Source organism: Corvus moneduloides, chromosome 9 (assembly GCF_009650955.1).
Source record: "Corvus moneduloides isolate bCorMon1 chromosome 9, bCorMon1.pri, whole genome shotgun sequence".
In the NCBI taxonomy this organism is placed as follows: Eukaryota; Metazoa; Chordata; class Aves; order Passeriformes; family Corvidae; genus Corvus; species Corvus moneduloides.
The window spans coordinates 27,728,853-27,756,565 of record NC_045484.1 but is presented as its reverse complement, the minus strand read 5'-3'; the positions used below and the strand labels follow the sequence as shown (position 1 = coordinate 27,756,565).

General features: G+C 49.0%; 3 protein-coding genes across 7 annotated transcripts in view; 2 read left to right on the top strand and 1 right to left on the bottom strand.

Moving 5' to 3' along the window:
- Nucleotides 1-7,104, top strand: part of SSBP3 (single stranded DNA binding protein 3) — a 55,198-nt gene extending 48,094 nt beyond the window's left edge. For both annotated transcript variants that reach the window (XM_032117868.1, XM_032117867.1), the window contains 9 exons: nt 2,477-2,541; nt 2,641-2,689; nt 2,919-2,954; nt 3,145-3,199; nt 3,690-3,760; nt 4,492-4,570; nt 4,767-4,795; nt 4,983-5,084; nt 5,635-7,104. In XM_032117868.1, coding sequence (XP_031973759.1) covers nt 2,477-2,541; nt 2,641-2,689; nt 2,919-2,954; nt 3,145-3,199; nt 3,690-3,760; nt 4,492-4,570; nt 4,767-4,795; nt 4,983-5,084; nt 5,635-5,664 — 516 coding nt within the window. In that variant the 3' untranslated portion in view covers nt 5,665-7,104. The remainder of the gene's footprint in view (nt 1-2,476; nt 2,542-2,640; nt 2,690-2,918; nt 2,955-3,144; nt 3,200-3,689; nt 3,761-4,491; nt 4,571-4,766; nt 4,796-4,982; nt 5,085-5,634) is intronic.
- Nucleotides 7,105-11,661: 4,557 nt separating this feature from the next.
- MRPL37 (mitochondrial ribosomal protein L37) lies at nt 11,662-15,640 on the bottom strand. Its single transcript, XM_032118216.1, has 7 exons — nt 15,253-15,640; nt 14,845-15,028; nt 14,260-14,375; nt 13,582-13,767; nt 13,131-13,288; nt 12,450-12,653; nt 11,662-11,885 (listed from the first exon to the last, which is right to left on the bottom strand). Exons 1-7 carry the CDS (start codon nt 15,626-15,628, stop codon nt 11,808-11,810), a joined length of 1,302 nt encoding a protein of 433 aa, XP_031974107.1. The 5' UTR covers nt 15,629-15,640; the 3' UTR covers nt 11,662-11,807.
- Nucleotides 15,593-26,526, top strand: LOC116448147 (NADH-cytochrome b5 reductase-like). Of its 4 annotated transcripts, none has more exons than XM_032118217.1 (7): nt 15,593-15,759; nt 17,030-17,209; nt 18,049-18,197; nt 19,325-19,412; nt 22,450-22,554; nt 23,666-23,869; nt 25,492-26,526. In XM_032118217.1, exons 2-7 carry the CDS (start codon nt 17,033-17,035, stop codon nt 25,693-25,695), a joined length of 927 nt encoding a protein of 308 aa, XP_031974108.1. In that variant the 5' UTR covers nt 15,593-15,759; nt 17,030-17,032; the 3' UTR covers nt 25,696-26,526. The 4 variants fall into 4 exon arrangements, with proteins under 4 accessions (XP_031974108.1, XP_031974112.1, XP_031974110.1 ...); XM_032118221.1 differs by lacking the exon at nt 15,593-15,759 and adding an exon at nt 15,866-15,980; XM_032118219.1 differs by lacking the exon at nt 15,593-15,759 and adding an exon at nt 15,987-16,197.
- The last annotated feature ends 1,187 nt before the right edge of the window (nt 26,527-27,713 follow it).

Genomic DNA, 27,713 nt, shown 5'->3' with positions numbered 1-27,713 from the left:
AAAGAAATGGCAAAGATCCCTTGAGCAAGGGAATAAGGCTTTCCCCTGCGAGGTTCCCCTCCACCTGCCCCTCCTGCTGCCTGCTTGAGCTCTCTATTTCAGGAAAGGGGAGTGAACTCTTGAAATTAAGCAGATCTGGGTTAATACATGCTGTCGTTCCGTTGATTCACTTTATGGAGTGGCTTGTTGTTGACTCACTCCTGTTTGTTCCTTCTATGAGACTTCAAAACCAGATTACCATATTTTGGTTGGAGGTTTATCCTCTCTGCATCGTCGCCTACGTGGAGTTTGTAGCGCGAGGATCAGAGTCTGTCAGGAGACGAGCGGGTGCGCTGGAGTTTTGTTTTGTTTTTCCCCTGGAGACTGTTGAGATAAGTGGATGTGTAAAGAGGGAGTTGTATCATCTCTTTAGCACCAACCTGAGGATGCTGCTTGGGGGTGCTCGGCCATCTCCATCCATCCTAGGATAGGGGACAAAAATCCTGCGCGAGCATCGTTTCGCAGGCAAGCCATCTCATAGCGCTGCTGCTGTGCTTAAAATCCTCCTTTCCTGGAGGATTACACCCAAAATAAAAAAAGAAAAAATGCATTTTGCTAGCGTGGCGTGCGCCAAGGCGAGTGGCGGCGGCTTGCCCGGGGGAGGCTGCTTCCCACTGCCAGAGCTCGCCGTGAAACTTGGAAGCGGCGAGCGCGCGCTGAGCGCCGCGTGGGATGGCGGCGGCTCTGGGAGCCGGCAGGAGTTGTGAAATGTTCAGAGCTTTATTTTTGACTCCACCGTTCCCTGTGTGTGTACATTGGGGAGAGGTTTTTTAAGCGGCAGCCTTTCCCTGGAGAAGCGCTGGGCTTCCCAATCTGGCACCCGCAGGCGCTGCCTCCCCGCAGCCATCCAGGAATCGGCGCCTGCGCAGGCAGCCACCAAAAATACCGACCCAGACCCAGCAGCCCCTCACACCTTGTGTGCCCAGGGCTTGTTTACCTTTAAGTTTTATATTGGGACCTTCCTAAATACTGCTCAAACAATTCCAGAGGGCTGCAGAACATCCAGCCAGGACATCCCGGCGTCCTGACAGCAGCTCCTTATTACACAGCAGTGATGAATCATCCCTTTCAGCTGATTGCCGCTGCCTTTTTCCCTTTAAGAGTCCCATTTGTAGCTCTGCAGAAGCCAGGACAGGGTTTGCCAGCACCGATATGAAGAGGGTTTGTAGCTCTGTGGGTTTTGGCGGTGCCTTGCCCAGGTCGCTCAGCACAGCTGCGTTCCCTCCCCACCCTCCCTGAGCATCTTTCAGCTGGCTTCGTTTTCCAGCCTTTCAACTCCAATTAAAAATGCTGAGCCCTTTTTTTTTTTTTTAAAACAAGGGGCTTGATGCTGCTATTCAGTGTAAATGGCTGAATTTTCAATCAATTAAGGACTTGCTGGTAATTTGTTTGGGGAAAACCCTTTTCTGCCTTTTCAAAACAAACTTTGGTGATGCCCTCAGCAGGGCACCATGCACTGGTGCATCCGTAAATCCAGGTAAAAATTGACAGCACTAAAGCATTGAACTTAAAATCCATCTTGGAGCACTCCAAGGGGCTGGGGTGTAGGAAGTGGCCAGCCATCCCTCCTCCTGCTGTAGCAGTTTTTTCTTTAAATGGCAGAAATACAATCCAAAAAGATGCATTACAGAGAGGGAGGTGGGAGGGGAAGAGCGGCAGCGCGACCTAAATCCGGCTGCACGTCGCCTGGAGGGCACAGGGAGCAAAGCACAGACCAAATGGAGCGCGGCATTCGGGGGATTCCTCTTCCTCCTCTGCCTTGGGCTTGGCTTTGTACTAGAGCTGGTTTTAGGAGAGGAGGCATGCAGATCTGAGGCTCCTGGTCCCAGCTGGAGGCTAAGCCAGGGAGGAATAAGGCAGGAGAGGAGGCCCAGGGGGCTGCCTGTCCTCGCCCACTCCCCGCGGCTGCAGACCCGCTCCAGGGGATGGAGCAGAGAGCTGGGGAGCAACAGAAAAACAAGCCTGGCTTGGTTTTCCCTACTCCAGCAGCCATCCAGGGAGCAAGGAATGCTCCATCTTGGGGGGAGCTCATGCAGACTTTCCTCATCCTTACACTGCAGCAGGAACCTTCCAAGTGGTGCCTTTTCTCCTCCTGCCCCTGTTTTCTCCTGCACAGAGGGAAAAATCCAAAAGGCTGTTGCTGGGGACTGTGAACAGAATTGTCTCCCAGAGCTGGGAGGGGGATGTTTTCCCTCCACAAAGAGCAAGGAGGGGGAACTTTGGGGCTCTGCCTGGATCCCATCCATATTCAGCTGCCTGGTTTTTTGTGAACACGATTGCCTCTTAGGCTTATCGTCATTAATTTGTTTTTTAAAGCTCATTTTTGCACACAGACACGCTTGGGTTTTTGTTTGTTTATTGGCCTTTTTTCCCCTTGCTCTCGTCTCTCTGGTGTCCCTTCCCGTTGCGGTAGACTGACCCTTGGTTATCGTTGCAGAACTACGGCAGCGGCATGAGACCTCCACCCAACTCCCTAGGTCCTGGCATGCCTGGAATTAACATGTAAGGCAATCCCTGTGCTGGGAGGTTGGACCGCTGGCTCGGGGCTGTTTGGAGGAAAGCACAACATTTATTTTTTCCCCTGTTTAATTCTGTCCCCAGGGGGCCGGGCGCTGGTAGACCGTGGCCGAACCCCAGCAGTGCTAACTCAGTGAGTGTCTTGGGGCAAGAGCTGGGTTGGTTGGGAAGTGTCCTGCAAACGGGATCATTCCCCGTTAGCTGAGTCCTGCTAATGACAGTGGGGTTCCCCAGCCTCTTTTAGGCTGCTGGGACTCCCATCATGGCCAGGCTGAGGGGGCACTGGGGGTTTTGGCTGTGCCCTGCTGGGACCCAACCTGTGGGACCCCCCATGGCTGAATCTGTCTCTCTTGTCCTTACAGATCCCATATTCTTCTTCATCGCCTGGTACATATGTGGTGAGTCCTCCTGCCCCAGCTGTCTGTCCTTTTGTCAGGAGTTCGTCGCGTGGTCCTGGGGGGGAATCAGTGCCATGGGAGGTGACTGGGCCTGGGTTTGGCGGGGTGGGAGTTGGGGGAGGTGTTTGAAAACATGGAAAGGTGGGCAATGCTCATGTTTGCACATCTGATGCCGGCTTTGTCTCCGCAGGGTCCGCCCGGTGGCGGTGGCCCTCCAGGGACACCCATCATGCCCAGCCCTGCAGGTATGAGCCCCCTGAGACCCCCCCCTCTCTCCAGGGCCAGTCCTCCCAGGCTCCTGCCCCTTCCCATGCCAGGAAACTCACATCCCTGGGGTTGTACTGCTGAGCACAGGTGATCCCTGCCCTATTGGTAATGACCAATTTTTGTGGCTTTTGGCTTTCTGGGAAGTGAGTGGCATGGGCTGCTTGGCTTTGGGATGGCATTTGGGGATGTTCCTACATCCGCCTATGGATCTGCATGCTGTGGGGCTCAGGAAGGTGAGGAATTACCTCCCCACCCTTCCCAGCCAGGAGTTGAATTATTTTTCACAGTTGAATTTCTGTGATTAAAAACTTTGTGGATCTTCATTAAATACAAATTAGCCAGAAAATGGTGGTAGTTAGAGGGAATTTTGGGTGATAAAATACAAAAGAATGAGTTCAAGTGGCATGAGTTTGTTTTAATTAAGAAATGAATTAATCACCCGACTTACTGGGCTTCACTGTTCCACAGATTCAACAAATTCAAGTGACAACATCTACACAATGATTAATCCAGTACCGCCCGCAGGCAGTCGATCGAATGTAAGTCTGCTTTCTAATAATTTACATATCAGATACCATAACAAATCATAATTAACTTCATCAGTTGAGAGTAAAGCAGTTTAATTGATTTCAGCCATTTGTTACAAAACAGAAATAAAACAAACCATCAAAAAGCGATTAACTCTTGGGCGACTTTGTTAATTTTTTATGCTTATTAAGAGAGCGGCGGTCCTGCTGCTCCGGCCGAGGTGCTGGGTTTTGTGGGATATGGGCAACCTTAAATCCTGTGGAATGCTGGTTGGAGGGAGCCCTCTGTGCTGCCATGGCTCTGGGTCTGCCATCCAGCCGTATTTTAGAGCCGAACCCACAGGACCATGAGCCCCGCAGCCTTTGGGGGGTGATACAGCCCCAAGTCATGTCAGGGAATGTTTGGATTGGATATTAGGAAAATTTTTTTCATGGAAAGAGTTGCTGAGCATTGGAATGTGCTACCCAGGGCAGTGGTGGAGTCACCATCCCTGGAAGTGTCCAAGAAATGTGTGGATCTGGCATTTCAGAATATGGTTTAGTGGTGGTGCTGAGTTGACTGTTAGACTTGGTGATCTCAAGGGACTTTTGCAGCCTTAACAGTCAGTCATTCTGTGATACGCCCCTCCTTGCCCTGCTCCAGAGGGATGGCTGGGGCAGGGACAGTCCTCAGGAGCCACCGTGGCAGCTGCTTGGGGTTGTTTCATGGCTGATTTTGGTTTTGTTACCTTTTTCTTCCGCAGTTCCCGATGGGCCCCGGCTCTGACGGCCCCATGGGCGGCATGGGCGGGATGGAACCCCATCACATGAACGGATCGTTAGGTGAGCCACGGTGATCCTTCATGCCCTGGGAACACTGGCAGAGCATCGCAGTGCCTGCTCCCATCCCGGGGTCAGCCCCCAGTTTGCAGCAGTGCTCAAAGCAGAGCCTTTGGGTGGAAATCAGTGAGGGTGTGAGGGGCACAGGGCCATGGCTGCAGGCCCAGTAAGGCTCTTCTCCTTTCTCTCCCCTGTGCAGGGTCAGGAGACATAGATGGACTTCCAAAAGTAAGTGGGGTTGCAGGGTGGGTGTGTGGGCTCTCCCCTTTCCTCAGCACTGGGGTGCTGCTGTGACCCTGATGGATGGGGACACAGGGAATGTGACTGGGGTGGGCAGGGCTGTGTCCTACCCCCGTGGCGTTTCAGGGGGGCGGCGTGGGGACCTGCTCACCACCTCCCCTCCTGTCTCCCACAGAATTCTCCAAACAACATAAGTGGCATTAGCAATCCCCCGGGCACTCCAAGAGACGACGGGGAGCTGGGAGGCAACTTTCTCCATTCCTTCCAAAATGACAATGTGAGTGAGTGCCTGCCTGGGGACAGGGAGACAGTCCCGAGGTGTCCCGGCACGGGGATGGGTGGGCTTGGACCTGGATTATGCCGTGTGTGAGCTGCTCCAGGGCAGAAAAATGGGCAGGAGGGAATAGGCCAGTGGGTGGAAGTCTGGGGTCTGTGCTGGGACAGGGCTGTACCTGGCGTAGGGGGGAGGATCTGCAGGGTGGAGAGGAGCCCCAGTGCAGCCTGGCTGATTCGAGGCTCCGTGGGTGGCTGCAGACATCCCTCCTCTTCTCCCTCTATTAGCAGCATATACACATGTGCATGTTAATTATTTGTTTTAAATTGCATCTCACCCCATACTGTTCTGCTGATTTTCTTCCCGGAAAAGCAAGTTACAGCACAGATTAGGCCCTGATAAATTGGAGTCTCCAGCATATCCTCTCTTCCTGGTTTATTAGATCCAATTAGGTTGCTGTGTAGTTGTCATCAGCCTCCTTTTGCATCCCCCTCTTCGATGTCCGGGGGTCTGACCCGCCTGGTTTCTCACCGTGGCTCTGTCTCTCTTGCAGTATTCCCCCAGCATGACGATGAGTGTGTGATTTCCCTCCCCCTCCTCCTCTCCAGGATCAAGAGAGTCAGCTGCCGTTCGGAGGATCTCAACGAATTATGCAAGAAGAAGAAGAAGAAGAAGCTAGGTGTATGGGCAGGGACACATGTGGCGGGGGCCAAAACCCCAGGTTTAGTTTCATGCAATAAAAAGGCTGAACTTTTTATTCCATAAAACATGAAGGACAAAACTTAAAATATTTCAAGACATGACAAGACCCTTCTTTGTGCAGAAGGGTTTATATATGTACATGACACTTCTTTTTGGAAACAAACGGAAGCCTCTAGCACCCAACTCCGATCTCTTTGCTTTGTTCTTTTAAATAAAGACAGAAACCGAACCTGTTGTATGTTTGTGCCGTGCGACACCAGGAAGCTAGTCTAGATATGAAATCATGTTGTCTCTGTTGTAGTCATTTTTTTAAATAAACTGGACAGTTTACAATGGTGGTTTTCGTTCAGAAGGCCTGTTTTTCTTTTTTTTGTTGTTTTTCTTTTTTTTTCTTTTTTTGTTTTGGGGGGCTTTTTTTGTTCGTTTGCAGCACAACGCTTCCTCCTCCAGTTAACAAGATCTGCTTTGGGGAAGAGACTCCACCACCTCGTTATAAACTTGTTAACGCAGGTGACCCCTTCTAGGATCACATCCTCGAATGAATCGTGATCTTGCTCTCTGTGACTGTGGCATGCACTGTGTTAGTCTTTCCCCCCCCTCTGAGTACAAGAAGAAATCTCTTGTCCCTCCCTTCCCCAGAGTCCTTCAGCTGGTTCACTACAAAAATCGATTTTTTTAATAATTTTTTTTTTTTTTTTTAATCCACCGGGAAAAAGGGGTTTATCTGACCTGGGACTTTGAAACTGTGATCTCCAGCTAACTTTGGGAATTTCTGGGGGTTTTATTTGCTTTGGTGGTATTGGGGGGGGGGGGGGGGAGGGTGGGAGGGGATTCTTTTCTTTAGAGATGTGCTCTTGTCAGGATTTCACTTATCTATAATTTGGAACTGGATGGAGATATTTTTTAAAGAATTCTTGTTGTTAAAATGTAACCTTGCTATTCTGTAGGCTCGCTCTGTAATAAGAAAATAAAAATTAATGGCAAGCATCGAAGGCCCTTCCTTCTGGTGGGAGAGGAAGGGACGAGCCAAGGCGGCGGGTTGGGATCTCTGTACATGACACTATCCTGTAGTTTGGTCTTTGTTTTTCTCCAGCTCCCATTTCTGCTCCATGTATATCATATTCTGTAAAATATTCTCTCCCTTGGATTTGACCTTTGTGCGGATTATTGAAAGCATTGTATCTTGTTTCAGTGTTTTTTCTTACCTTGTAGTCTGGTTCGAAAATTACCGAGAGGGGAAAAAAAAATAATTATTATACATTGTAGTTTGTGTACGATATTTGTTGATAATGTTTTATTAAAGGGATGTCTTTTTTCCGCACCCCTTCATTGAAATGTTTTTGGGGGACATTTGGCTTGTTTTTATTATTCTGACTGCAAGACATGAGATGACAAAACATTTTTTTTTAGTGTGTAATACCAATAATTTTTTTTTAACGTTTGCCTTCTTTTTCCTAGGCCATTTTCATTGTACTTTACCTGTAGAAAGTCGGGAGGGGTGGGTGGGATGGGGGGTCTGAGGCTGTCAGTCTCATAGTTACAGCCAGGTTAATATTTTCCAAGTAACTGAATGCAGATTTGTTGCATTGCATACCCAGGGGCTCCCCAAGGGGTCAACTTTTTACCTTTTCCACTTTTTCATCTTGTTCAGGTTTTGGGGGGGGGTTTCCTTTTTTTTTTTTTTTTTTTTAATTTTTTGTTCTGACGTGAGGAAATGAAAGGACCGGTTTTAATGTATTTTAAAATGAATAGCTAAATTATTGTCTTCATTGGTATGGGATGGTTTTTTGAATGAAATGGTTCCCCCCCGTCTCCCCCTTCCCCTGCTGTAATAAATATCAACATAAACATTTGATTTCGGTGCTCTGCAGTTTGTTCCTGGTGTTTGCTGCCAGACCCAGGGTGGGAGTTGGGTATTTTTTTCCAACCTTTTATCGAGGACCAAATCCCAGATTTGGGGTATGGGAGCAGAGGTGATGCAGAGCTGAGAAGGTGGTGTTTGGGGGGGCTGGCTGAGGCTGGAAATTCAAAATCCCAAAGGGATTTGGGGGCAGTTCAAGACCTGGGTGAAGGTTAACAGTGCCTGCTTGTTTCTTGGAATTTTTTTTTTTTTAAGCATTTTGAAAATTTAGCCTAGAAAATGGTCAGTGTTGTCTGCATCAGGCTGAGGATGTGCTGGCCGGACCCTTGCCCTCCCCACACCCAGCCCACCAGGCTGCAGGCAGAGAGGGGTGTTTCAGGGGCTAAAAAGGGTTTTTTTTTTTCTCTTGTATGCTGTTTCCCAGGCTTTGCTCATTAGAGGCTGGAGGAGTTGGGATGCCAGCGTGGCGATGGAGGCTGGTCTCCCCTGCAGCAGCTCCCTGGGACAGGAGCTGGGTCCTGCTACCTCCCGTTGCCAGACTGCTGCACTGCTGGGAGGTAAGAAGGAGAGGGGAAGACATGAGTGTTGTTTTCAAATATATAAATATTGGGCTTGCAGTGGGGTCTGTGACCCCCTCCTTGGGCAAGAGCTGCAGTGCTGGGTGGGTGTGTGCACCACTGCAGGAACAAAGCTCCAGGAGCTACTGGGGATGGAGAAATGCAGGCAACCCAACCTGCTTCCCCAATGGGCAGCATCAGAGGCTGCTGCAGCATTTGGGGAAAGACTGGGGATTTTTAGGCCTTTGGTGGTTGCGAGTGCCAGGTGCCTGAAACGCTCCCGGCAGCTGCTGTGTGAGACTTGTTCTCTCCCTTTGACTAGTTGGGGCAGGACATGGCTGGCTGTGAGCCCTCTCCCTCCTTGTGGGGAGTTTCAGGCATGGGCTGTGGGCTCGGGGGGCTGTGAGCCGTCCTGGAGCTCTGCTGCTCCTGGGGAATGCTCCCACCTGGCACTGGCACCCGCGGCCACGTCACTGCTGGAATTCCAGCAGCCAGCGCTGTGTGGTTGCGGGCGCTCGAGGAGCAGAAGGGCGAGGGGGCAATGCACTGGATGGCTGCTGGGTTTGGGAACCACCATCGTGCCTGCTGAGCCCGTCAGCAGAGGAGCAGGATGTGTTTGCACCCTTTGCTGCCCAGGCAGGTTTGCTTCCAGGGTAATGCCACTGATGCCCATGCGCAGGGCCCACAGCCGTGCCCCAGTGTGGATTTTGGTCCAGGCAATCACGTCCCCCTGTGCTTTGCAGAAAGTAGAGTGTGAGCATTGTCCATCACTTGGAATCATGACCCCTGAGGGGTTGAGGCCAATGAGGAAATCCTGCCCTCACAAATCCTGGGGGCCATCCCTGCCAACCCGGGCCTTGCTCAGCTGCCCAGAGCTTGCACTGCTGCCTGTTGCGCTTTTTATTGCAGGGCATAGAAAAGTCCTTCCTGTTGGCTCTTAAGGGTTACAGGCTGGTATTATTAACTATCTCCATGAAACTGCCGAGTTCCCTCCTCGAAACATCTCCTGAGCCCAGCCTCAGGGATAATTGTCTCCCCCATTAGTTTTCATTAAATTAAATGCAGGAGGAGGATCTGAACAACCAGGGGCTTTGGGCTGAGCACAGTGTGTACTTGCTGGCATGATGTGTGCAGTCTGTGGAACTGGATTTTGCAATGGGAGTGGTTCAGGGGGAGGGAGCATGGAGTGGTGGAGAGCTCTCCTGTGGGCAGGCCGGCTTCTCTGGGTCCTGGAGAGCTCTCCTGTGGGCAGAGCTCTCTGCCAGGCTCCTCTGCCTCCTTATCTCGGGCTCCTGCCATCCCATTCTTGCATGTTCTGCTTCCCCGGCTGCCATTCATGAAAAGTTAATGCCTGGCCCTGGTCCGTGCTGAGGTAACGCCATTCGTCTGCTGACAAGCCTTTATAACTTATTGATGCCAACCCAGATGTGCTTCTGTGACCCATTGTTGGGCTCCCCATCCCACCTCCCTCAGCTGGGCTGATTCCAGCAAGCCACACTGGAGGAACTGGGAGAGCCGAGGCATGCAGAGTGCTTGGGAAGCACAGCAGGACACCACGGACAGCTGGTAGGGGCTGCCTGGTTCCTGGACCAAGACAGGCCAACCTGAGCATCTGTGCCAGGTGCCAAGCTGGGAGCTCCACTCTCCCCCACCTTGAGCTCCCCTCCAGACCCTCAGATGAGCATTCCCTGCAGGAGGATCAGATGCTCCTTCCAGCAACGCGCGAGTACCACTTGCCCCCTGCCTCAGGTGAGAGTGGCTGTGCCCGAGCAAAGCAGGGACGTGGTCTCACATGCTTGTCGTGTGAGATCCCCTCACCTCTAGTGGCTTCCTGATGCCTCACACAACCCCTGAAGCCTTGTTTTCCTGCTGACCATCCCATGTCTCGCTGCTTCCACTGTTTTTCAAAACTCCCTTTGCTCTGCCTTCGTCCATCCCTCCCTGTGCTTGTGCTTTGTCTCAGCTCAGCTTGGACACAGCAGGATTCCAGCTTCCCTCGTTCTCTCCTCTTCAGCTGCATGCCCTGACAGAGATGTCTTTGTTGCGAGGTAAAAGCAGCTGAAGGGACTCTACCTCTTCCAGACAGACCATCCCCACAAGTTCCCACATCTACTAGAAGCGCATGAGGTGTTCCACCTCTACACAACCCCTCCCCACCACAGCCGCTCTTCCACTAGGCTTCCTCAGGGAAATTCTCTCCTCAGGAATGCTAATGGGCAGCTGGCTGCCCTACAGGGCTTCCTCCCTAGGACGGGTAATGACCCGAAGCTGGAAGAGCAAAAGGATGTCAAGTAGGGTCTGTGTGACACAGCAGGGAGCCAACAGTCCGAGAAAGAAACACCCACTGCTTGTGACAGGCTCCACAGAGCACAGCTCTGTTAAAATGTATTCCCAAACACCTGGGTGCAAATCACAGACCTGAGCAGATCTACTCCGACGAGCTAAATTCGGCATCCCTGGAGCAAGCAGGATTAAGATGATGCAGAGCAATGCAACACTTAGGAGGTTATTTCTCTTTCAAGCACTCCTCCTAACTATGGAGGGATTTGTTGATTTAGCTTGCAGCCACTGCATCCCAATTTACAGGGTGCAATTGTTGATCTCAAATGTGACTGGTGCATGTTCCTGAAACCTGCGGAGTGGAGCTGCCTCATGGACTGGGGCTGGAACACACAACTGGGGTGTTCATCCAGGCAGCCAGAGATCACAAAGCACAGACCAGCTTCTGACACAAGACGCTGAAGTGAGATGAATTTCTTGGAAATGTGCTCTTCCACACCTTAAAATAGCACAGGCTGTCCTCTTCCTTCCCATGTGCTGGAGGGTATCAGAACTGCAAAACATTCTACATTTGGCTGCAGCTAATTTAGCTTTCATACAAAACCCACACTAATCCCCCCATGTTAAAAAGAATACGCTTCCTGCTCAGTTAACTCTGTGTGGCAGGAAGAAATTCTTCCTTTGTATTTTTAGCAGCAAATACCAGCTACAGGCACCAAAGTTTCCCGCTACATTCTACACCACTTTCCCCAAATGCACAGGTCTCTTCATCCAGGATTGGGGGATAAAAGGACTGTGGTTCTACAGATCCAACAAAGCAATCCCTCCGATTAAGTGCTTTGGGAACTAAGCACAGGGCAGCACGACGCATCCCACAGCAGCCAGGAGTAAAACAAAGTCAAAGCCAGGCAGAATGAAAAAGGCTCGTGGCTCAGGCTTTCCCCTTGAAGCTTTTTAAGTCTCTTCTGCATTCAGAGGGACTCAAAGCAACCTCGGGAATAGGTTTGAGTCTGGCTCTGTGCAGATGCACACTGAGAGCAGAGCCTGCGCAGAGGAATAATGACTGGCTTATGTTCTTCCCAGGCAATGGAGGAAGAGTGCAGGATGATGCATCTGATGACTTCTCTTAACCCAAATCCAGAGGTGAGCCCCTAAAATGAAAGAGTTTCTTCATGCACTATTTAGTTTTAAAAAAATTTTTACTTTCAGTAACAATATAATTTATTTTTTAAAGTAAATTAATCCACCTTTCTTTAATTATACGACAGTTCTGGCAAGGGGAAGCAGCAGGTACAGTTGGTGAAGTATTTTCATTTGAGCTGAATTTCACACAGTTCCATGCAGATACAGTGCCAGAAACTTCTTGAATGTGTCTGGCTGAAAGCCAGAAATTCCAGCGGGCTTCTGCAGAGAAAAAGACACGGATGCTCAGTTTGCAGTGAAGTGATTAATGTAGACAAACAACGGCTTTAAACATGCTTGAATAAGACTTTCAGGCATGGCAGCTTCCAAATGCTCTCCCTCCCCAGAAGGGTTTGCGTGGGGGTACTTCCACTGGTGCCAGTCTCAGAGGGCAGCGCCCCTTTGCCCATCAGTGAGATGCCCTCCCAGTATAACCAGTACTGGCAGCCCTGTGCTCTATTTACTCCCCAGCAAGGCTGATGGTCGCATGTGAGCGCTCCCTTCATCAGAGCTGGTTTTAAACAAGCACATTATGAGATGGTGGATTACAGCTGGGGATATCTGTATGCTGGAGTTCACGTTAAGCTTGGCATGTGGCACATCAGCACTACAAATACTCAGGAACTGGTCCCCTCAGAAACACCTGCTTCGGTAAAAATGAGGCAAATGCCCACTTCAGGTCCCTCCAGCTGGTTTAAAACCTGCTGCAGCTCTGTGCCAGCTCCCAGACCCCCAGCTGAGGTGAAAGGGCAGCATTTCTATGACCATTTCCCAAGTTTTCCTTACCATAACAACTCTCTTCTTGACTTCTGGGACACACTGGGCTTTCTCATACAGGTTCTGATCAGAGTCAATCCAGACTAGATTTTTCACACCATCACTAGAGACAAGGTCTGTTGTATTTAGCTGGAACACCATGAACTGGAAGAGCTGGCCATCTGTGCCAATGCTTTGCACCACTACTGGCTGCTCCAAAACCCTGGGATCATTCTAGGAAAAGAAGGGGCATGTGGGGGAGAATGTTTTAAAAGCTAGTTACAACAGAAATTGTGTAAGTATTTGCTGATTCTGCATCTTTGGGTTGGTTTAAAGCCAGGATTTAAATAAATATATTGTTACCTTGCCCAGAAAATTACCCTAGCCAAACAAGTTTTGAATGTAGATTTTGTATTTTAATTAAAATGCCTCCTTCAGCCAGCAATGAAGTGTCAATTTACATACTGAGCTGTGGGATGGGTTAGAGTTTTACAGCTGAACTCACCCCCTGGTTCCTGCCCATGCCACCCCAGTGCGTGTTACATCACAAACACGCTGAGCGGTGGATTTCTGGATTTCTGAAGGTTGGGTTTTGACCTCTGGACAGGGAAGCCTGGATGTGACAACTACTGTGAGGGGCTTTCAGGCCCCTCTCCACTGGCTGCAGCACTAGAGGAAGAAGAGAGGCCCAGCACGGCCTCCCATACGTACCCCATGGAGCGCCTTGGCCTTGGCCAGCGCGTTGCCAAAAGCAAACATCAGCATTTTAGCACGGAGCTGTTCTGGTCTGAACCTGTCGGTGCGAACGTTGGCCGACTCCAGGAAGAACAGGGTGTGAGGATGAGAGTAAGGATAACCATCTGCAAAACCTAAAGGGCATGTAATCATGTCAGAAACCGCTCAGGAAGACACTACGCAGCCAAGGTTTTCTCCCATTATCTTCAGGAACTGCTCAAGCAGTTTGCTGGGGCTTAAGTTCTTCTCCTCGGTCCTGCTTAGGCAAGAGTGTACTCACCACAGGTCTGGAGCACTTGCACTGCAAACCTGTGCCCATTCCTCTGTCCCTTCATTCCCACACACTCCCTACTCTCAGCTGCCCCCCAGAAGGACAAGGGCCCCAGGTTAACCTGTACACAGACAGATAATTATCATCAACACTGACCTGTATCATTGAGCTCTTTGTACACATTCACCTCCTGAAGATCGATTGTAGGTGCAATGGGATAGAAGGTCTCCAGAACATGTTCTTTGGTGGCCAGTATCTCCTCCTTGGAGGCTACTGGTGGTATTGGGGTCATAGAGTTCATGAGTATTCCACTCAGGCCACGGACCTGAAGGAGGATGGATTCTGGGGAGGGAAATTAGGCTACAGTCAAACACTGGTGAAATAACATTAGGGAAAGATGTACATACATTTGCTTCTGCAAGTCTGTTCTGCAAGGCTCACTCTCTCCCCCTCACCTCCAAACCCATTTGAAATAGTAGCTCAGCTATAGGTTCCTCTTCTAAAATGCCAGTGTTAATTGCTAGGGTTCTTAACTAAACATCCTTAGAAAAACAACAGCAGTGATTTAGGACACATGGAAATAAACAATCAGGCCTGAGACAACGGTTCCCTTCTGCCACCATCTTGTCAATATTGATTAACACCTAATAATCTCCTCAGAGACAGCATCCTGCCATCATCCAAGGCTGCCCATGCCAACAGTACTATCGAAACCAGAATCACCTGGCTCCAGAAATTGTTTAATTTTCTCCAAGCCCTCAGCCTTAAAGCCAGGAGCTTTGCTACCCCTCTTATCTTACAGAGCTAAATTCTTCCACCACAGCAGCAACTGACCTCTTTCCCACATAGCTGCTATCCTGCAGTTTCTAGCCAACATCCTTTTACTCAGAGAAGGATACTTCCCAGACATTAACCGGCATATATGCATCAGGTTTTCAAACAGCACTGGGCTGTAAAATGAGAAAAGAAACAGTTACATAAAAATGAGATCATAATAGCAGGCAGATGCTTCTGGGGCGCAAATGCTGTAAAATTACTGTATGTAAAACATATGATGGCATAACACTCCCAAACAGTTAACAGAGATTGCAGATCGGTATCACACACACCAGTCCTGTTTTAAGTTGGCAGAGGTAATGCTTACAATTATTTTAAAAACTGATATTCTGCATCAGCTAGAAGCAGATCTTGAGTTGAAACGGAGACATTGGCCTGAAAGAAGCTTTAATCTAGTGTAGTGTTTATGCCAGTACTACTGTCAATATTCAGAATTGGGTTTTATTTGTTGCTTTGGTTGTTGGGTTTTTTGTCTGACAATCTGACGCAAAGGGTCTTGCACAGCAGACCCTCTTTCAACAACAGACCTATGTATGAATTTCTTTGTAGCATTTAAAACCTCCCCTACAGCTGAGGACTCACCAATATTGTTCCCTCCTGGGAGCAACTTCTGCCGTGTCCCAGAGCCGCGCGTGGGACACCGCGTGTTTCGCCCTCTCCTCGAGCTCCTGGAGCCCGTGTACCGGGTCATCCACAATGCCCTGCACGGCTGGGGGCAAACCTTCCACCAGCTTCGTCTTGGTGAGCCACTGCGCCTGCCGCACTCCTGGAAACAAAACCCAACACGATCTATCACAGGTGACAGAGGTGATCCTCAAGGCTCCTTTCCAACCCAAGCCATTCTATATGTTATGCCTGGCAGCTCATGGGGCTGGGCAGGCTCTTCACAGCCCGTGTTTTACACTCTGTGCGAGGAGAACCCTTGGCAGGCAGAGAAGGGCAAGTGTCTGGGAAGGGGCAGCGCTGCGGACAGCGCGGGGTGTGTGGTACCTTCCAGCATGCGGACACCCTGATGGCAGATGTAGCACCCGCGCTCCTTGTACAGCGGCATCTCCTCGTAGCGCGGCCCCGGCGAGTGCCAGGGGTCACGCCAGCCGCGGTCCCAGGCCGGGAAGCGCGGCCGGGCCAGGCCGGGCATGTAATGCAGCCGTCCCGCGTATGTGACGGTGTCCAGCTCCACCTGCTCCCGCACCGGCCGCCGCTCCGCCATCTCCGCCAGCACCTCCGGCGGCGGCCCGCGCACGGTCCAGGGCGTGCGCGGCAGCGGCGCGCGGTGGCGGGGCCGCCCCGCGCGGGTGACGAAGCCACGGGTGAGGCCCCGCGCCGCCGCCACCGCCCGCCTCAGCGCCATCGGCCCCACCGCCATCCTCCTCCTCCTCCTCCTCCCGCCGCCGCCTCAGCGCCCGCCCGCCGCCATCTTGGCGAGAGCTCTTCCCCCACCGTCACCCCCGGTGACTGACAGCGGCGGCGGCCAATGGCGGGCAGGCGCGCCCCGCGGTAAGGGAGGGTCGGCAAATTGCCTGGCGGGTGAGGGCAGGTGCTGGGCTGATAAATGGGGAAGTGGGCGGGGAGAGGCGCCTCATCGCCTGTGGGGCGGGGGGCACTTGAGGGACCATCCCCGGACGGGTGCCGGCGGGGTTAGCGCTCGTGTCCCGGGGCAGGAGAGGTCGGGGCTGCACTCCCCCGGGTCGGTGTGTCTGAGCTCTCGGGCGCGCACAGTAAGTGCTCGAAACTCTGTAAATCTGCGCAGCCCCGAGCCTGGGCGTCTCGGACTCACCCGCGGCCACGGCGGGTTATCCCCGTTCATAGCCCGTGGGTGCGCCGGGTCTCCGGACAGAGCGGGCGCGGTGAGAAGCTGGACCAGCGGCCCTTGGCTCTCTCTTCCGTTCCCCACCCCCCTCCTTAAAATAAGTGTGTTCTGTTACAGGGGTGAAGGTTAGTTAATTAATTGACCTTGACAATGAAACTGCTAGAAGCGCTAATAAATGTTCGCTTCCTCCGCTTCGTCACCCGTGGCTCCATAACTTCCTGTGGACCGCTTTGTGTTCAAAGGATGCGGACAAGTGCGTTGTGAACAGCCTTAACTCAGCCGATGGGTAAAAATAGCAGGGTCCCCGCGAGGTCTGCAGCATGATTTTGACCTGAGGAGTGTTCAATGGGTACAACTCATTCGGAAGCAGCGGGAGCAAGGGATAAAATCCTGTGCTTCTTGCCCTCCCCTACCTGTGCGTTTAAAGCCATATTCAAAGCCCATAACCAAAGTGGTTGTTTGCCTCAGACTTTGCCCTGTTTGCCTCAAGTCTCTTGGCTCTTAAATGCTGCTTTCAGCTCGCTGCCCTCCCATGTTCCAAAGCTGCACAAAACTCAGGCCACAGCTGGTGGTTGGGTTTGTCACCCTTTCTCCTGGACCGAGCAGCAGGTTTTTAAGATGTTTCTGCTCCGGGTGACCAAGCTGCTGTTTTGAAGATCACCAAGGCAGAACGAGCAGGATTAAAGGGTGTAACTTTGGCTGGGGAGGAGGGCCTGAGGCTGGGCTAAGGCTCTGCTCTGCTCTGATGGCTGTGAGCTCTGGCATTTCTGCACCAGGCATTGAGCACTCGAGCAAAAATGGGGTGTTGCAGACACAGATCAGCTCCAGGTTTTCAGTTTGATACACGTGCAAGATGCTCGGGAGAGATTTTCTCAGTCCTTCTCCAAAAGCACCCAGCTGATGAGCACGCGCTGCTTTTCAGCGTGCTGGGTTTGATGCAGGGCTTGTGTTTTGCAGGCAATGAGTGGCAACGAGCAGGACTGGCTGGCTCTGAGGCCCCAGGAACCTTCTCCATCCCAGTGCTGCGGCAGCGGCTGCAAGCCCTGCATCTACGATGTGTACGAGAAGGAGCTTGCACAGTGGGAGAGAGCCAAAGCACTGCAAGACAAAAGCCTTCTCGTTGGAAAGAAGGAGCAGGTTGATTTATCTTCAGTGCATCCTGGAGCCTGTGCTTTGATCGTACTTGTTCGGGTGTGGGGTTGTGGTGATGGGTGAGGGATGCAGCAATAAATTCAAGTGCTGCCTTAAGAGATGGCTGTAAATGCAGTTCCCCAAACTCAGCCTTCACCCTCCCCTTTGGCCGCTCTCTCCCTGCTGTAATGTGATTTTCCAAGTGTAGAGTTCTCCCTGGTGTCACATTACAGCCCTGGCTCTGCAGCTTCTCCTCTCCGAGTTTCCTCCGAGAAGCTTTGTTTTCCTCACCTTTCTCATCTTTTCCTGATCCTTAGGCTTGTGTTTTGATGCTGAAGAAAGCTGCATTGTGTGTGGTGGAGCAGTTGTCTTCAGAGTGTAATTTTTAAGCCTGTCAGTGCCCTTTTACATAAGATTAACTATGCTGGGTCAAGCAAAAAAGATCAGCTGAAACAACTGACAATATTTTCTGTTCACTGTGGCCATCAGCAGGTTGCAAAGTTGCCTCCAAAGCAGCGTGTGGCTCTTTGAGCAGAATTATTTCTGTTTGTCTGCAGGCATGAGAAAATGATTGCAGTGAGTCATAATAGGATGACCTTGCTGTAAGGTGTAAAAAAGTGTAATTTAAAAAGGTGGTGGTGGGGAGAAATGCAAGATCCCAAAGTGCACGCTGCAGAACATGATAATGAATCAGCAGAGAGCTGGAATTTGCACCAGGCCTCAGCGTTTAATACACGTCCTGAGTATCTCTGGCGCTAAATTAGCACACACGTTTGCTTCCAGAGAAAAATGAAATCATGAAAGACACCATCTAACCAAGTAATTATTTATTGTTGTTCTTGCAGAGCAATAATTCAGAGCTGAATCCAGATACATTCACTGCATTCAGCGTGAGCTCGGTGGAGCAGCTGACAGAGGACACCTACCAGTACAAATTTGAATTACCGGGAAATAGCAGCCTGCGATTGAGTTTAGGACAACATATCGTGTTAAGGTATTGTTCTCTGTGCTAGTTAAACAGTCTGCATTATGTAACCTAACACGTAGGGTTTTGTTAATAGACAAAGGCTTCATAGCAGGCAAATCATGATTTCTGTACCTCCACAATGACACAGATGAAAGAGCTCACTGCCCCTACTAATTCTAAGGTAAAAGCTGTAGTTTTGTTCAGCATTGTCCCTGCGTTGGTGGGTCAGAAAGAACTAGGTGTGATTAAGAAAATCCATTTGCAGAAAGAAGGACTTACAGAATAGATGTTACAGCAGATGATTTACTCCAGCGTGTTGGAATGAAGACAATGAGCTGCACTTGCCCCAGAGCTCAGTATTTTAGGTCCTATATCTTGGGGTAACTCAGCACCCCGGTACCCAGGCACTGCCTGACTGATTTCTAGCAAAACAACCCTCCTGTGTAGTTTGTTGCTTGCCAGAAAGGGGCCACTTGGGGAAAGTTTCTGTCTCTCAGCCATCTGTGGTGATTATTGCCAGATAGAGAAAGTCCTGTTAGGATGCCACTGATGGGCATCTCTTGACGTCCCTGGTATGTTCAGGGCTGGTGTGTGCAGCTGGCTCTGCTGACAGCACAGGCTCCTCCCTTCAGCCCTGGCTCATCACACAGCTCAGAAAAAGTTTGGTCACTTCAATCAATTCCCGTGGTCAGTAGCATAGAGCAGGGTGGATAATTCCATGGAAAGGGAAGACTTACAGGAAAATGCAGTCTATATTGACAAGGCCTGAGGTCAAGGCTGTGCCTTGGCTTTTATTTGATTACCAGGTGCTGACTGGATGCAGAAAGTGACCCCAGCTCAAAAGGAACAGCAAACTGAAGTGTTTTCTCTCCCCTTTGCCACTCTTGCATGTTCTCACAAAATCCCTTTCAGGGGTGTGTCCAAGAGCTGGATGTGGTACAGCTGAGGCTGCCACCAGGAAAACAAAAGATGCTGTTAGCTCTTGTATTCCCTCTAGATTTCTGCCTCTGGAAGGGAAATGTTTTGTACCTGTGCACAGGCTGGGCTGCTGCAAAGAGGACCTACTGCCTGCCCAATCTTCCTTCCAGAGAGCTGCAGGAGTTTGGTAATCCCAGCTGACCCAAGTCACAATGGGTTCCTGTCTCTCTTCTCAGAGGAGTGGTGAATGGTTTGGAGGTCCAGAGAGCCTATACTCCAATTAGCCCTGGGAATGCAGAAGGTTACTTTGAAGTTCTAATTAAAGTAAGTAAGCCTGGACAATATGGATTAGAGTATAAGGTGTTTTCTTTAGGACCCAAGCGAGCTGTCAGTGCTTCAAGTGAGACTGTCTCAAATCCCTCATGGACCGGTTCCTCCGTTGTTTGGAAGCAGTTGTGCTTTGTTGATAAAAATTTCAGTTTTCCCCACAAAACTGAAAGCAGAAGAAGTTGACACATAAACAAATGCTTTGCAGCAGAAGCCCTTGGAGCACTTGGGAGAGCCCCTCAGGTGGAAAGAGGTATCCATTCCACTTTCCCGCCTTTCCGTTTGCTTTTTCAGGCTGTCTTTGAAATCACACCCAGTTGTCAGCCCAGCTGAACCACTGATTTTGGGACATGTTTGCCCTTATCTCCCCCTTGTATTTACTTGAAGAACACCCCTCTGTCAGTGGGCAGCTGTTCCTGGTGTGCAGACAGGGCTCTGGAGCAGCAGCCTGAGAGGGACTCTGCCCACGGGGCAGAGAGGTGTCCCATGGGCACAGGCTGCATCTGTCAGAGTGGACAGGGTGGCAGAGCCCATTTTGTTCAAGTGCCCTTGCCTTTCTGGAGACAACCACAAAATGCTGTTTGAGTTCAAAAGGATTTTATAGGAGATTTGGCTGGAAATTTGTCTCATATAGTTTGTAGGGCCCTCGTAAATGATTACTTTGTGTGGCAAATACCAGCTTGAACGTTTTTCCAATACTGTATCTGTATGTCACTAGTGATTCCCCAGGGCAGACACAGATTTGAGTACAGGTGTGAAATTCAGAGTGCTGGGTATCCCAGGTGGCTTGCAGAGAAGGGCCACTTGTCCTCTGCCTGTCTTCCAGGATTTCATGTTTGTGGGGTTTATTATGCATTGTGTGTTCGAACACAAACCCTGCTCTTTAGAAGAGTGAACAGCTTCTCTAGGACACCTGTGGGAGGGTCATTTCCCCATTCTTGTGGCAATTGGTGTGTGGTAGGGGAGAGAAATGTTGCATTTGAGTTGCATTAATAGGATATATTCACAGGATGACTGTGAAATTTCATGTATAGCGGCTCATTACTCACAGGTTTTGCATTTCAATAATAATAGTAATGATTGTAATGATACCTTTCCTTTATATAGAACCTTTCATCCCAAAAGGGGCTATAGTTATTCTCTGGCAGTGACAAAAGAGGTTGGTAACACCCAGTGTAAAGCAGCCATTTTTATAACTCACTCTGTAGGTTGTGGTGTATTTCACACTATTGAGGCAATTTTGGAAAGTAGTATATTATTATTACTATGCAATCCAAGCACTGTTCAAACCCTTCTGTCTCCTGTTATTACAGCATTGCATTTGTGATACTACAGTTAAGAGTGAGGGAGTTGCCATTTACAGAGCATAACCCTCTTTTTGAGTGATTTTATAATGTTAGGGTTTCTCTCCATGTAAAATGGGGTGTGGAAGTTTTCCCCCAGGAATTGTGGTGTTTTTTTTTTTTTTTTCTTTTTATTTAGAAAAACTCATTTTAAACCCACTCAATGACTTTTCACTTCAATTTTTTGGAAATAATTTTGGTGAAAGAAGGATTGTTTTAGTTTCCATTATCCTGGTCCTTTGGGAATAGGCAGTAAGTGGGCCTGACTTCTCTGCTCTTGCCTTGGGTTTCCAGATGTATTTGAAGAAGGGAGGTATAAAATTTGCTTCTTTGATGCAACTGCACACTCTTTGCACGAGACTTAGCACCTGCCCAGAGCCCTCTGAACATAAAATGATTCTGACAATAACTCAGAGCCTGGATGTGTGTGTGATTTACCTTTTGAATGTAACAACTGGTGCTAATACTTCTTAATATTTCAGGTTTAAGTGAGGGGCTGGGAGGGGAGGAGCATCTGTGTTCTTTCTTAGCTAACACTGCTTGCAAGCACAAGCACAGGCTCCCTCACTCACTTTTTCTGAGCTGCTTTGTGGTTCACCAATTTTGTTTGCCTGCAGTGCAGCTTGGTGGCCAGCCAAGGCACCAGGGTGTGGAGCTGGGCTTCTCTCCAATGCCTGTGCAGGAAATACCCCCAAATACGCTTCTTTTGTGTGGGCTGGAGTTGCCAAGGGCTTGTACCACATCCCATCTTCTGGCCCCTGGTTGTGTTGCTCTTCCCCAGGCTTATCCTGGCGAGATCCATCGTGTGCTGCAGCTTTGGGCTTCTCTGCTCTTGCTGCTTGGGCCAGTTCTGGTTCTCCGGCCATGTCTCGGACTGTGGCCGGTCTTTTGCTCACTTCTGTTCTCTTTAACCACACAGTGGACACACATTTAGGGCATGGATGGCAACAAGACTACTTGGACAAGCCCTTCATTTTCCAGCCTCTCCTCCCTTCTCATCAGTCATGAGTGAGATCAGCATTCCTGCAGGCAACAGCCTGGATAATGTTGTTTGTGCTTGGTAGAAAGTAAAGCAGGATTTTTTGCTCGTGTTTTTCTTCCATGGGGCCAATATTAACATATTCTTTTGGAATTGTGGAGGCATCCCTCAGCATCCAGATGATCTCTTCTGAAAACAAGAGTTTTACAAATGAGAAACCTGGCTTTGGGTCACTAATTGTATCAGCACAGCATCTGAGAGACTGAAACAAAGCAAGAGCTGTGTGGTGTTTATGTAACTAATAGTACCCAGAGGGCATTTCCAGACCCCATACCCAGAGGTTTGGAGAACACTTGAAGGCCTGCATTTTGCTTTGCATTCAACACAGTCTTCTCTGTGTGCTTTGTAAGCAAGAACTCTGATAAGCTTTTTCCAGTTTTGGAAATTCAGGCTGCGTGAGAGGGGGGTTGTGTTTACATTATAGTCAAGCTGGAGTGGTTCCAATATGATTTAATTTAAATGTCTTTGTTTTGGGTATAACTTTGAGTTATTTTTCAAACAGAAAGATCTTTCTTTTTTTTTTTTAAACACACAAAATGTTTTTTTGTCCCCTTTTCGTTTAAATGTAGCTAACTTTATAATCGACTTTAAGCTGGGAAACTTTCCAATGGAGTATAATTATTCTTTTCTTTTGTGCAATGTTTTCTATTAGTGCTATGAAGCTGGGCTAATGTCACAATACATAAAAACGTGGAAAAGAGGAGACGTGGTCTTTTGGCGTGGGCCATTTGGAGGGTTCCCATATCGACCTAATAAGGTTAGTTCCTAAGAGACATAGGATGCTTCAGCCTGTGGCAGCAAGCTTTGTTCAATACTCTGAAGGGAAGACTTCAATTTGATTACTGTTTTCATGATTATTTTAGAGACTTCCTGGGTTACTGTGCAGTGTGACAGCATTAGCAGTCAGTTGGAACACCTTCTTGAACTGCAGAATATTTAAGAGGGAAGAGGAGGTGGATGGGAGACAGGAACATATTAGCAAGGCTCTGTGTTCATCACTTGCAGTAGAAGTTCGTGATGTGCCTAACAAAGGGCACATCTTTCTTTGCACCAGCAATGAGTGTGAATGGGTTTTTGCCTGGTTTGACCCACATCTCTGTGTTGTGACTGAGCACAGGCGAAGGGGAGGTGTTAATCTGCTCCTCCCTTGGGTATTCCCTGAGCTGTTGAGGTGTCAGGTCACTTCCCAAACGCTGATCCCACCTGCCAATACCAGGCTGGCTGCAGGGAAAGGCAGATCTGGTTTCAGGGGGAGGCTTCTCACACACACTAATTCAGTTACTTAATTCTGACCTTTCAAATGAGGAGCAGAATTGAAACACTGGTCATTAAGATCCCAAAGCTTTGTGGGGGTTTTTGTGGGTTTGTTTTGGTGGGGTTTTCCCCCCCCCCCCACCCCCCCAACAAAAATAAGCAAAATCTGAGTGGCCAAGCTCTATGCAGAGCAATTGTGTCCTGCTTCCTGACATACTTGTTTCCTCCAGAGGACATTCAGGATTTTACTTTGCAGCAACCAGAAGAAACCCAGGGAGCATTTCCAGTGGAAGAAAACACACAGTGGGTCAGCAAAGCATCCTGCAGAATTGAAACTGGAATGTGAATTAATTGAAATCAAGGGTAAAGTTAGGATAGATTATTACACTTGGGTAAAACCTATTTTGTTAGATTTGATATGTAAACCCTTTAAGTGCTTTCTGTAATCCTTTTCAGAAAAATACATTCGGAGATGTGAATTTAGCAGTTCATGACCTTCTGATATGTTGTTTCTCAAGAGATCCTTTACCAGTGTGGCAGCAAGAGGAACTGACCATGAGCACACCCATTTCCAGCCATCACAGCTCATTCCAAATTCTCTGTTCTGTTGTTAGCATGGAGAACTCCTCATGCTGGCCTCTGGCACCGGCCTTGCACCAATGATTCCCATTCTCCAGTCCATAACAGATGATGAAGAGGATGAAACCTTTGTAACTCTTGTTGGCTGCTTCCCTACCTTTGACAAAATTTATTTGAAACCTCTTCTGCAGGATTTGGCTCGGTACTGGAACATTAGAATATTTTATGTCCTAAGCCAGGTAAATAAATGGATTATGAAGTGTGTTTGTGTGAGGGTTCTGTGTGCTGAATGAGCCTCTGCTTCCTCCACTTTTCCATGAACATGATCTTAGTTCTTTTCCAGTCATTCAGCCTAATCTGTGATCCAGTAGCTGCTGTTCTTAAATCTGCTGCATGTACTCATACTGCTCCTAGTCTGGAGAATTTTGGGGAAGTGACCATCACTGTCCCTCTCTGCTTCCCTGAGAGCTGTTCTATTGGGATGGACCTGCTGTTCCATAGTCACTGTTGATTATTCCCCCCCATTTCAGACAGTTGTTGCTGCACCTATACAGCAAATAAGCTGTTTTTTTATTCCTGATACCAGTGCCTTAATCTGTCCTTATCCCTCCATTCATTGCTCACAGCTAGAACTCTCCTCTGGTGTGCTAGCACCAACTTCCCAGCAATTATTTTTCCTTGCTGATCCATTTTTAAACTTCTAAAAGTTGTTTCCCCCTCTGTAAAATTACTTTTCTGCCACATTCATGGGAGGAGGGCATGCCTCTCAGTGGTCTTATATTTTGAGCAGTCTTTTTCATTTCCATTTGGTCCCAAAGTTGCCTGTGTTCTGCATGGATTTGGTGGTTAAAAATTATGTCCTTCAGAAATGAGGATTCATTGCAGGGAGGATGTAGAAAGAATTATTTATGCTAAGGGAATGAATCCCATTGCATTTTTAGTTTCTCAGATGAATCATTTTTTGTATCTCTCACAGTGGAACTGCCTCATACATTCTGTTCCACATGCGGCCTCAGCAAGATGAGATTTGGTAGGGGGAAAAGTGCTGGTGACTTGGGCACCCCCTCAGCTGCTCTGTAGGAGCATAACCATAATTGTCTCTGGTGACATGGCTTAAATACCCTTTTCAGGGTGTTTAAACTCTTTGATGGCTGTCTCAAGAGCATGAGGAGGTCTTGAAATTCAATCAGCGAAGGGCAAGAAACCCACCTGACCCCTGTCAACACTGTCTGCCCCTCCTCTCTCCCTTTTTCCTCCTCTCTTAGCAGGCTTGTGGTAGTCCAAGGCTGGTTCGTGCATCCTCCCTCTTGGGATTATGTATCTGTCTATGTTTCATTGTGCTGCCTGTCACCACCACATCTGAGCACCTTCTGCTCCTGATTAATTGCAGCAGGGGAGTCCCTGCTGGATCCAGCACCACAGGATCTGACACTTCTCATGGGATCAGAGCTGTATTTGGAGCAGAGCTGGCTTCTTTCAGTTTTGGTCAAGGGAGATGGGACTGAAAGAGACTTGGGAATGGGAGAGGCAATAGAGAGGAATAGACTTGGGACTTGGGGATAGGAAAGGTGCCGTGGGAGATGGTTCTCGATGGAGAAGGGTCTGCAGCATTTATTAGTGATAGTTACACTCAGGTTTTGTTCAGTCCCTTCTGAGCAAGTGGCCAGGTCCTGTGGCAGGGAAAGATTTCATCTGGGCTTGGAAAGAGGAATGCAGCTCTAAGGAAGGGTCAGTGTCACCCACAAGGTGTCACAAAGGTGAAAATCATCCTGGGTACTACTCTGAGGGGAGGAGGGAGATTCAGCTCTAAGCAATGTTGTCCTTTTTAACATTACACAGAGCAAACCTTTTACCTTTCCAGGAAACTTCACTGGAAAAACTTCCTTGGAGCTATCAGGAAAACACATACACTGGTCGTCTCAATGAAGACTTGATGAAGACAATAATAAAATCCTGTCGACGAAAGCCATTTGTATTAATTTGTGGCTCTTCTGCATTCAATGAAGATATGAGTAGATACTTGGAAGCTTCAGGAATTGAAGAAAATTCCTGTTTTGTCTTTTAGCAGGATATTCCTGACCTGAGGAACCTCAGGCTGAGCCTTGAATGTCCTTGTTTCTTTGCAGACATTGCACAAAATGGGCCTGCTCAGAAGACTGAGCTCCTTGGAGCAGCTATTTGTTGATCCTCATGCCTGGATGTTTTAAGGAATGGGTGCCATTCCAGAGTGGCTGCTACATGGTGTGCCACCCACACCTCAGGGACCAGTGTGGTAATTTTAATGGAAGTCTTCAAGTGCAATTTTAAGAGAGAGAGATCTCCTAAGGGGGTACTTACTGTACCATGCACACAGCTCTGCTGTAATACAGAGATTGGTGACTTGCTTTGCAATCTGTGTTATTCTGCAGTGGTGTTGTGCCCTGCTAGGTGTCCAGAGGAGAGACAGAATCCTCATGGATCCTTGCCAGGCCAAGAGAATGGCAGAGTCTGGATAATTTTGGTTCTGTCATGTGCCGGCTGATGTCAGGCAAGTCCCTTCAGCCTCACTGTGCCTCAGTTTCCCCACTGTACACTAATACAGAGAAGGTGGCACTGATCTCTGGAAACAGCCTTTCCAACTGTATATGGAAGAGCTATCCATAAGGATGAAATGATACATTATGGCTAGTGAGATCTTAGGCAGGCTGAGCTGCTTCCCTGGCACAGCCTGTGCTACCTACCCTGTGCTTAACCCTTGAAATGCTGCCTGGGGAGACAAAGAGCGTGTCCCAAAACTGGGCGAGTGTGGCCAGGTTGTGGCTGCTGTCTGTCAGGGAGGATGGTTGTTTGCTTTCCATGTCCCCTAAGTGTTGTATCATAGCCCTGGCTCATTAAACTGAACCTCTTTTCAAATAAACAGCTGTTTGGTGTTGTCACAGGACTCTCCCAGGTGCCTGAGGAGGTTCCCTAAGCATACAGGAACACCACCTGAGGAGGGAAAGCTGTGTGGGTCTCTGCTGGGGTGCTTCCCTGTGGGACACGGAGCAGAGCCAGGGAGCTGCCCCGGGAGGCAGCCTGGCACAGCACCCAGCCTGGGCACCTGGTCCCCTTCCTCTCTTTTCAGTCCAAAATGCTGCTGTTTTCCTCTGAGGTATCTGCTGTCCACTCTTTTACCTTCTTGGACTGCTGTGTTTAGTATCTATGCCTGGAAATACCGCTTCTCTGCACACCTTGTGTTTTTCTGTTCATTCCCAGTCCATCCTGTGTTGGGGTTTTCCTGGCTGTGTCAGATGATTATTGCATTATCATTCATGCCTTCTTTTGTACCTGTGTCTAACACTACACCTTACACAAAGGAGATGTAGTTTGTTACACAAAAAACACAGTGTGCACTGAAGTGGTAGCTCAATTCACACATTTGGGAGGGAGTGTAAGTTCACTTTGCACTGCTGAGATTTGTCTCCAGTTACCAAATGCGTGGAATTAATCAAGTGTAGCTGCAGCTTTTATGTTAACTTCCTTAGAGCAAGGGCTGACAAGAAAGCGATCTTCCTCACCCAAAATAGGGTTCTGGCTTTAAAGGCATGGAGATCCAGGGAAGTTGTCCATGGTCAGTCCAAGGCAAGCTCTCATCTCCAATCCACGATGTGCTTCAGCCACCCTAAGTCACTGCATAGTGAAGGTGCTTCTTTGCAGCGCAGGCTGATAAAATAATGAGATGCTTTCTCCAGTTACTTTCCCTACTTTGGCCTTAGCTAGGAACATGGAGAAAATATTTCTGCAAATATTAAGCATGTGAAAATCTTACGTCTATTCCTCTTGCTTTAAATATTATGTCGTTTTGAGATTTTGCTAAACCCCCACCCCACCTTTTTGCCAAGGCCCAAGGTAAAAAAACTTCACGCTCGCCTTGGAAAAGCGCCGGCTTTCTGCGTGAAAGCTGGGACTGTTCCTTTAAACACAACCCCAATATGTCTGGGTATTTCAGCACATATGGGCCACGATGGTTAAACCCTACCCAGCTGGTCCGGCCGTTCTGCCGCGCAGCTCCGTCTTTGTTCGTGGCTCAAAGGGAGGGTGGTGAGAGACGGAGCAAGCTGTGAG

What these genes read in the sequence shown, in the direction of transcription:
- MRPL37 (XM_032118216.1), bottom strand. Translation starts at nt 15,628, where the DNA reads ATGGCGGTGGGGCCGATGGCGCTGAGGCGGGCGGTGGCGGCGGCGCGG. An exon ending in CAAAGAGCTCAATGATACAG is followed by an intron (nt 13,289 to 13,581) that starts GTCAGTGTTGAT and finishes CATGCCCTTTAG; the next exon opens with GTTTTGCAGATGGTTATCCT. An exon ending in TCAAGAAGAGAGTTGTTATG is followed by an intron (nt 11,886 to 12,449) that starts GTAAGGAAAACT and finishes TTTTCTCTGCAG; the next exon opens with AAGCCCGCTGGAATTTCTGG.
- LOC116448147 (XM_032118217.1), top strand. Translation starts at nt 17,033, where the DNA reads ATGAGTGGCAACGAGCAGGACTGGCTGGCTCTGAGGCCCCAGGAACCT. An exon ending in GGACAACATATCGTGTTAAG is followed by an intron (nt 18,198 to 19,324) that starts GTATTGTTCTCT and finishes CTCTCTTCTCAG; the next exon opens with AGGAGTGGTGAATGGTTTGG. An exon ending in ACTTTGAAGTTCTAATTAAA is followed by an intron (nt 19,413 to 22,449) that starts GTAAGTAAGCCT and finishes GTTTTCTATTAG; the next exon opens with TGCTATGAAGCTGGGCTAAT.